The sequence below is a fragment of the Triticum dicoccoides genome, chromosome 1B (assembly GCF_002162155.2).
Source record: "Triticum dicoccoides isolate Atlit2015 ecotype Zavitan chromosome 1B, WEW_v2.0, whole genome shotgun sequence".
NCBI classification, from domain to species: Eukaryota; Viridiplantae; Streptophyta; class Magnoliopsida; order Poales; family Poaceae; genus Triticum; species Triticum dicoccoides.
Genome location: NC_041381.1, coordinates 481285576 through 481295497, shown reverse-complemented (window position 1 = coordinate 481295497; position 9922 = coordinate 481285576). Strand labels below are relative to the sequence as shown.

The window sequence follows — 9922 nt, the reverse complement described above, 5'->3', positions numbered from 1 at the left end:
TCACTTGACAACCCTCAATTCTATTTTGGCTCAATTCTCACCCTCCAACTTTGAAAACTCATAAAACAACCCCTAGATGGATCGAGATGTATTAACTCCGGTTGTATCAGCCATCTCATAAGATCTTCCAAGAAAATCTCCACCCGTTCCCTTTTCAACTTCGCTTGATTCGTCTAGCAGGGAGAGCACCACCACTTAGGAGAACTTAGCCCACTGCCGCGCGTACGGCGTGCGTACACACTGATCAGTATGTAATACTAGTTTTAGTTAGTTAGCAGCCAGGGCCTGCACTTCTCTAGCCATGTCGATGATCCTCCGGCAGTGGCGTTGACCCCGAGTTGTGCGTCGCATCGACAAAGACGACTGCCCCGGCAACAACCTGCTGGCTGAAACGGCGTGCAGGTCCACGTCGCCACTCTGCAGCCTGTGCACTGGTGGTGGTGGACGTCCCGGAAGTCCTACCTATAGCAGCGCCTGCGGTGCAGCCAATGGTCGGCAGGACCCATGGACGGACACCCACCATGCGTCACTGCTACTGCCACGTCAATGGCGATGTAGCACCTTCGGACGCCACGTGCTGTCCATGGAGCTGACCAATGGCACAGCGGGGCAGTTGTGCAACGCCGGCGCCGGGGAAGTTGAGCTAAGCGGACAGTGCCGACGTCGTAGGTATGGGTGGTATATTCAGACTGCTGATGCGGATGCTGCACCGACGCCATTGACAATGACGCAGCCCCAGATAGATGATATCGCAGTCCAGGACAGAGGACATCAAGTACAGCTGAAAGGCGATTTACCCGTGTCATTGGCCCATACCTGCTCCAGTAGAGCTGCAGTATGAGACGCATGGCCGTGAGCAGGAACCATCCAAGTCCAATTCCTCGAAGCCAAAGCAGCAGAAAACCCCGTCGGCAGCGGCGGAAGTGTTCTCTCCGATGTATGAAGAATGGGCACGAGAGATTTTCAGGGGAGATCCTACGTGGCTAATAGGAGAAAAGAAACAATGATGTGGTTTACAAAACCGGAGTTAAAACAAGTCAATCCATTTCAGGTTGTATTATGAACAGGTTTTAAGGTTGGAGAGTGAAACTGGAACCAAACTGAGGTTGAGGGTTGCAAAATGAACCTTAAGTTAAGGGGGAATGTGCTTCTCTCTAGTTCACACGAGTAGAATCATGATGAATCAATGGTTGTCGATTACTTTGACTTTGCAACATGAAATTTCTAGGAACAATGCTGTGATAAACAAGCTTGCTAACCAGAAAAAGTAACTTCCAAGAAAATGGTCACTGATCATAAATATATTAATAGGAGAAGCCACTTCGTATATTACCAGACATTCAACTAGAAGGATTTTGATTCTATCCTAAACCTTGATAGGAAAAATCTTATAATAGAAACTAGAATGACGCATAAACATTCAAATTCTGAACATATATAATACGTTTTGATCAAAGTTCATCGACATGTCATGTAACATTCAAATCATCCAGTCAAGCCCAAGATATTCAAATCTACCCAATAAAAAGGATCCTTTGGGTATATTGCAGGCATTTACAAGCATGTGACCAACTGTTTGGCCATGTCTTGTGCTCCATGGAAAAAGGAACATGCATCATTTGAAGAACTGTTTCAATAAATTCCAACATGGTTCAATGGGAACAACAATTTATTGCGACAGAATTTGGTAACACAAGTACTCCCTCTGTAAACTAATATAAGAGCGTTTAGATAACTAAAGTAGTGATCTAAACGCTCTTATATTAGTTTACGGAGGGAGTATAACTCATAACATGTTATCAATATCTCTAACACCAAATTATGCCAAATAAAAATTCTAATAATCTTCAATTGTCATTTTCTGGGCAATTCATTTTTCACATATTTTTTTTATTGTCACATCCCTCGCTTCAACGCATATATGTGTATCTGTTATTAGAATCCTAAATTGGCGTGTGCAACTCTCTTAGAAGATTCCATCTGCAAATAAATGTCTTCACTGCCTAAAAGAGATCATGTAACGTTCTTGGAGAACAGTGACCATACATCTGTAAGGCAACTAAAACCATCCATAATCCATTGATGAACTATTTCGTCGCCTAATTTACCAATCCCTGAGGGATTCCAAACTGATGGTTCCAATGAGAAAACGAGGAGAACAAAGGGCATACCCATGAGCGAGGCCTCGAGGAGGTGGCGGCTGGCGAGCACCTGGTCTGTGGGCGTGAGCTGGGCGAACTCGCCTTCGCGGCGCCGGATCTTGGCGATGCTGTACCCGCTGGAGCCGAGCACGACGAACATGGTGGCCGCGACAGTCCTGGCCATTAGGGGCCCGCGGCCGCGCTTGCTGCAGTCCACGGCGAGCAGCGCGAGGCGTCGAGCGGGCGTGCGGAAGAGCAGCACGAGCACCAGCGCTGCCTCGGCGGCCAGCAGCGTGAACAGCAGCTGGATCATGGCCGATTCGTCGGTGCGTGAAACAGGAGGGGGCAGGCGCCAGGCAGTAGGCGAGAAGCGTGGCGATCTCAAGCACAACGGGGAAACGGGGATCTGGAAAGGAAACGAGCTAAATCGGGCGACCGGTCGCTGCTGCGGTGTCAGGACCCAGCTATCGATCTATTATGATGCAAGTATCTATGAACAAAGTACAGTATATGACGATTGGTATGGAATCGGCCGAATCAAGAGGGCTATTTAGCTAGGGTTTCAAGTATGTGTTATTGCCATCAGGCAGAAATGGGAAAAAAACATGAGAGCTCAACCACAACCCGGGTGTATATAAGATCATGTTTGTTTCAGCTTTAATTGCATTTGAATCACATGTAGATTCGCTTTAGTGGTAAAGATGATTCGCTGAATGATGCGAATCAGCTTCACCATCAAAGTACACTTTGAAGTGTTTCAACAAATTGCACTAAAAATGACCCAAATCCAGATTTAGCTTTATTGGGAAAACTATTTGAAATAGCTGTTTGTTTCAGATTTCATATTCAATTTCACTTGCAAAGCTGGCTTCATTGGTAAAGCTGATTCGAAATAATTGTTTGTTTCATATTCACGAAGCTGAAACAAACAAAACTGTATGGGACTTGTTATCTTTTGATTGGCTCAGGATATGGGAATTACAAGGGAAAAGGAAGAGAATTAAGAGGCCCAGCTTTTTCTTCGTGTTTGGTTGGGAGACTTAGGTTGGAAATCCTCCATAACACTATGCTCTCTAGTTTTAAAGAGACACATTCAATTGAGTCATCCAATTTTGACCGAGCCAACAATTCTCAAAGCTTTCTCATTCAATTTAAGATTGGGTCACCCAATTTTGAACAGGTCAACAATTTCTCAAGCTCTCCCATCTAATTCTTTTAAATCACTATGCTCCCTAGTTTTGAAGCTTCGTTCATTCAATTTAGGTATTTAATTTCAGACTTGGTTTATGATTTTGATCGCGCCAATGATTTTTCAAATCAATCAGCAGGAACCGATCTATAAAACCATATCAATCCCGCGCACCCTCCCACCATCAAGAAAATAAATCATGTGATACTGTAACAATAATATAATACATGCAACCACCTATGCAGAAATTTTCCCACATAAATAGAAGTTGGTTACATAGAATCAACCATGAAAGGCCCACCAAATCATCGCATTGTAAATAAAAATAAAGAACACTCCATCATCTCCCCCACCCGTCGAACTAAATATTCCATCAGTTTCAAACTATAAGGGTTGTTAGTTTTTCAAAAAGTTGAATTTCTTTAATTTTGACCAAGTTCAAGTAAAAAATATCGACATCCACAATATTAAACAAAAAAAGTACAAAAAATCATTTGATGATGAATCTAATCATATCGGTATGATATTATGGATTATGATATACTCCCTCCGTTTCTTTATATAAGGTGTATTTGTTTTTTCAAAAGTCAAACGAGTGCATGTTTGACCAAGGTTTTAGAAAAATATATCAATATCCATAATATGACATTTATATAATTTGATCAATCATGAAAGGTAGTTTCATATTTTATCTATTAGGTATTGCAAATCTTTCTATTTTGTTCTATAATCTTGGTCAAACTTTCAAATGGTTGACTTGCACAGCAACCAATACACCTTATATTCTGGAACGGAGGGGGTATTTCTCTAAATATTTGATCAAACGCAAAATGTTTGACATTTGAAAAGTTAATACACCTTATATTTGAAACAAAGTGATTTTTTTAAGAAACTAAACAACGCCAATGGAGCAGCAAACCGCGTCCAACCCTTCTAGTGAAAGTTTAAGCTCTGTGGGACTTATTATCCTTTGATTGGCTTAGGGATATGGGAATTAAAGAGGGAAGAGGAAGGGGAATTAAGAGGCCCAACTCCCTCAGATCTCTTTCCTAGGGGCCCACTAACAATTGAAGAGCAAACTGGGAATTGAAAGAACGATCTGTTAGTTACGTACATGCGCAAGAGAAGGTACATGCGCAATCTTTGTACCCTCGTGCCTAATCCCACCAACCAAATGGGGGCAATCAACTCTTTATTAAATTCTCAGCTCTAATTGCCTTCCCATGTCAAACAAGGGAATGGGAATTAAAATCAATTTTCCATGACTAATCCCTCAATAAACTCCCATCCCTAAACTTCCATTCCCTCTCCCAACTATTGCCAAAGACATTGTAGATAACTACTGTAAATGAGTTTGAATGGTAACTTGCGGTAGCGTAGATCTGCCATCGAGGGAGGGTTTCACCTGATGTAGGATCGAAAGTAGGTCTAGAAGGGCGTGATTAGACTACTTGACCAAATAAAAATCTAACATTTTCCCAATTTTAGTTGTGGGTAGATTTTAGAAATTAACACAAGTCAAGCAATCAACCTACACATGCAATTCTAAGAGTGTAGCAGCGGAAAATAAAACATTGCATATGAAGGTAAAGGGAAGGTTTGGAGAGTGCAAACGCAATGATGACACGGAGATTTTTGGCGTGGTTCCGATAGGTGGTGCTATCGTACATCCACGTTGATGGAGACTTCAACCCACGAAGGGTAATGGCTGCGCGAGTCCACGGAGGGCTCCACCCATGAAAGGGCCACGAAGAAGCAACCTTGCCTATCCCACCATGGCCATCGCCCATGAAGGACTTACCTCACTCGGGTAGATCCTCACGAAGTAGGCGACCTCCTTGCCCTTACAAACTTCTTGCTTGAACTCCACAATCTTGTCAGACGCTCCCAAGTGACACCTAACCAATCTAGGAGATACCACTCTCCAAAAGGTAATAGATGGTGTGTTGATGATGAACTCCTTGCTCTTGTGCTTCAAATGATAGTCTCCCCAACACTCAACTCTCTCTCACATATTTAGATATGGTGGAAAGATGATTTGAGTGGAAAGCAACTTGGGAAAGGCTAGAAATCAAGATTCTTGTGGTTGGATTGGAATATCTTGATCTCAACACATGAGTAGGTGGTTCTCTCTCAGAAAATGTAAGCTGGAAGCATAGGCACGTTCTGATGGCTCTCTCACATATGGAGAAGGGGGTGGAAGGGTATATATAGCCTCCACACAAAATCCAACTGTTACACACATTAGACCCAACTCGGTCAGACTGAATAGAAGAACTCGGTGAGACCGATTCAATTCAAAATGTGAATGTTTGGAATCTCAGTGGGACCGACTAGAACAACTCGGTGGGACCGATGTGCTAGGGTAGGGCAAAACCTCATCTCGGTGAAGCCGATTGCTTGAACTCGGTGAGACCGATTTCAGCAAAGAGGAAACAGAGAGTTGGTCAAGCAAACTCAGTGAGATCGAAATGTTACAAAGGGAAAATAGAGAGATTGTAGGGCCATCTTGGTGAGACTGAGATCCATATCAGTGTGACCGAGGTGTTAGGGTTTCTGGCAGTGGCTATGTCAAATGAACTCGGTGGCTCCGGATAGAATGTTTCGATGGGGCCGAGTTTGACTTTGGGTTTTGGACATATTTGGAATGGGAAAGTGGTTGAGGGCTTTGGAGCAATATCACTTAGCATTTTGAGCAAATAGACCATTAAACAACACCTCATCCCCTTTTAATAGTATTGGCTTTCCTATGGACTTAATGTGATCTTGGATCACTAAAATAGAAATGAAGAGTCTTAAGCTTTTGCCAATATGTGTCCTTAGAATTTTGAGGGGTCCACATTCCTAGTCCATGCCATGCCATTCATTGAACTTTCTGAAATATTAAACTTGAATGGATATTAGTTCAGTGAGCTATATGTTGTTATGAATTACCAAAACCACTCGGGGATTAGTTGCACTTTGAATCTCCCCATTTTTGGTAATTGATGACAACATATAGGTCAAAGCTTCGACAAATGATAATATGAATGAAATAGATAATCGCTTTGAGAAGTATGTGATAAGCAAGAGCTCCCCCTAAATTTTTGCATTATTTAAAATTTGCATTTGAATGCAAATGCACAATCAATTAGGATCATGGGCCACTCTTCCATGTCACATACATCTTGGTGGAGTGCTCAAAATGATAAGAGTTAAATAACATGCACTCATCACCAAGGATACAAGTGATTAATCATACACAAACATTCATAGATTTAAGAATGTAAGCACACATTAAGCATAATATGATCAAACACATGATCACATAAGTATCTAATGAGCATAACACAAATTGTAGCAAGAGTAGCAACAACCAAACAAACCAAAGTAGCAAGAGTAGCAAGGAAAATGAAAACCAACAAAAGGCAAAAGACAAAAGACACTCTCTCTCGAAGCCTATGATCTATACACTTTCTCCCCCTTTGGCAACAAGTTACTAAAAAGTTCGAAAACGTATAGTGCTATACGACACTCTAAGTACGATCTCCGGGAGCTCTGGTGTGCGTATACGGCGTGGAGAGGAGTCCATCTACAAATGCCTCTAAGGAAGTTGTGGAGCTGGAGGAGTTGACACTGGAGGGGCAATTGTGGCAGTGGTTCCAGGTGCTGAAGTAGTAGTCCTGGAGTCTCTGGCAACTAGCACAACTGATGATCTTTGTGCCCTTGGCACTCTCTAAAATGTGTCTGTCGTGGGTCTATCATCACGATCCTCAACATCATCCCTAAGCTTCTACACAACTATATGAATCTCAGTGACCTTCACATCTAGGTCATGTATCTTTGTCTCAATAATCCTCTCAAGACTTTCTTGATTTTGAGACAAGGTGTCCAAGCTCTTCTCAATTCTCACGGTAGCCTCAAGCAGATAACTGAGTTGATCTTGCTTGGTCATTATTCACAACTGAAGTATCTGGGGCACCTGCTGCCTTTGCTGCTTTTACAGCCTTTGTTGTCTCAATCTTCTCCTGGGCTTCAACACATGTAGGATGTGATGCATCCATGACAACCTCATTGTCCTCAAAATCTGGCTTCAAGGGAAGATGCTCTTTGTCTAGCAGATATGTCCCTGTTCCCATCTTGGAGTTGATCAAAGTTTGAATGTGTGAGGTATATCCACAAGATCTCTCCTGGCCGGCTGTTGTCCTCTTAACTGGTTCAACTATCAAGCTCATGACTTTGAATTTTTGTGACACATCAAACAGGTGAAGCAAGTTGATGGAGTGACCATGAATCATCATGTGATCTCCAGACTTGGGCAATAGAGTGTGCCTCAAGATGGTGTTTATGGTGGTCAAACCAGCAAGCAGATAGTATATAGATCCAAGCTTGTGTGACTCCAAAGCATCATGTGGAATGGTCTTGTACATATTAGCCATGTAGTTGTGATCCTTCCTAGGCTTGCTGTACACATCAAGATCATCTTCAACTTCTTCGGGAGCATTGATAAGCCTGGCCCATTTAGAGATTGTTGACTGATATCTGGTGTCTTCTGTCATCCACACTATCTTACCATCAGGGTAAAGCTGGGCGACAGAGTAGAACTGCATGATCATCTCATCATTCCATTTTGTCAACTTCTATCCAACAAACTTATCAACTCCATTTAGTCTGAAGCTCTCATGCACATGGGGAAAATAGTCTTCATTAGCATCGATGTATTTCTAGTCAACCCATTTCATGTCACACACTATGGGCTTCTTGTCCAACAAGACAGTCTCATAGAAGTCCTGCTACTCTCTGGTATGAAAACAGTAGTCCACAATAGTCCTTCTCCTAATAGCATATGGATCATTAAGCCTCCATAGTCTCAGACCATGACCCTTTCTCAACTTCATGTTCTCTGCCATAGGATGATCATCATTATGATCTAGAATCTTGGGCTTGAGTTTCCTGAGCACTAGTGGCTCATCATCTTCCTGAACTTCAGGCTCTGGGGCCTTGTTCTTCTCTGCAGCTAAGATATTTCTTGTTTATCTCTTTGGAGCTGTTGTCTTGGGGGGATTGAGCTGGAGCTGAGGGCTTGGGGCCAAACTTGGGCTTTGAAGGAGCAGCCCCAGTCCTGATGGCATCCCCCATCAGCTTTTGTGTCTTGGCAGGAGGTGCAGCAGACTCTTCCTCCTCCTCCTCCTCCTCCTCTTCTTCTTCATTAGAAGAATGCTTTTCAAACTCAGCCATATAGGATGTGCAAGTTTGCACCATCTTCCTATTTTCCTCTCTTTATTTTCTTTTCTAGCACCACTTGCTGGCTACGCTTGCTCTTGAGCAAAAGTGGATTTCCTAGCTTTAGACATAGTAGCTCTCTTGGCAGGAGCCTTCTTGGGAAGGCCCAACTTTGTGGAAGCAGCAGCATCGTACTACTTCTTGAGCACCTTTTTCTTGGAAGTCACTTCCTCCTCAACTACAAAGTCTTCATCTTCACTCTTAGAAGTTATTTTGTTCCTTTGCCTAGTAGCTGCCTTAGGCAAGTTGCTGGGAGTGCTCCTACTCCCCTCGTCATAGCTGCTATTGGGACTAGTGCCCTCACTGAGATTGAGCTGCTCCTTAGACTTGTTCTGACTATAACTGGCTTCTAACATAGCTGCAAATGACCCTGTGAATAGTTGGGTGTGGATAGAGTAGATGAGCATCACAAAATACAACTGATTTTTGCATAAATTGAGACAAAAACTTAACTTTAGTTTTCTGTAGAAAACATTTCATAGCTACCGATTTGACAAACCCGGTGACACCGAAGCACTAATAGAGTCTAAACATGCAGTTTCGGTCAGACCGATATGCAGTTCGGTGACTCCGAGATGCTAGGGTTTCATAGAGAAAGCGATTTCGGTCTCACCTGTTAGTACACTTCGGTCAGACCGAGTTGTACCTAGTGCAATGGCTAGGGCCAATCGGTGTGACCCAAATCCTTAGATCGGTCGGTCCGAGATGGGTTCGGCGGAAACCTAACCCTAAGTTTTTGCATCAAATCTACTCTAAAGGATTTATTTACTGGATAGGAGATCTCATACGTGGGACGAATAAGGCATTATACTTTGTGCAAGAATCAGCATAAAGGATATCACAAAGGGTCGAATCTGTACTGTAACTTGGTGACGGATCGCTAAGGCAGCAACTGCAGTGAAGATTCCCGTTGACGGCGATGGAGACCAGCGGCGGAGGCTCACTGGCGGAGATGGCGATGATCCAGAGACCTAGGGGTGGCAATGCTGGGTGGCACGGGCGAGTGTGTTTGAAGAAATTTACAAACTTCAAGCCGCGGTATATATATACCCAGACACTATCGGTGGCGCCGAGTGGAATGTCTCGGTGGCATTGAGATGCAAAACTACTAGCAATTGCTGCAACTCGGTGTGACCGAATCATTCTAATCAGTGGCACCAAGATGAAAACCTAGATCAACTTACTGATTTTGGCGAGACCGAGTTGGAAGTTAGTCTGATTGAAAATCATTAAGAGGTTTTGGAAGTTAAGCCCTTGACGGATCAATGGCTCTGAGTGCTCCTCACCCGAAGGGTCCGGAAGTGACTTGTTCAGACTTTTTGATGTAACA

The 9922-nt window shown here is 43.2% G+C and overlaps 1 protein-coding gene across 1 annotated transcript in view; it reads right to left on the bottom strand.

The window, feature by feature from the left end:
- The window catches only part of LOC119342820, a 4018-nt gene extending 1359 nt beyond the window's left edge, over positions 1-2659 (bottom strand). The window contains exon 1 of the mRNA XM_037614173.1: positions 2172-2659. Within this exon, the coding sequence (XP_037470070.1) occupies positions 2172-2454 (283 nt within the window). The 5' untranslated portion in view covers positions 2455-2659. The remainder of the gene's footprint in view (positions 1-2171) is intronic.
- Positions 2660-9922: the final 7263 nt, after the last annotated feature.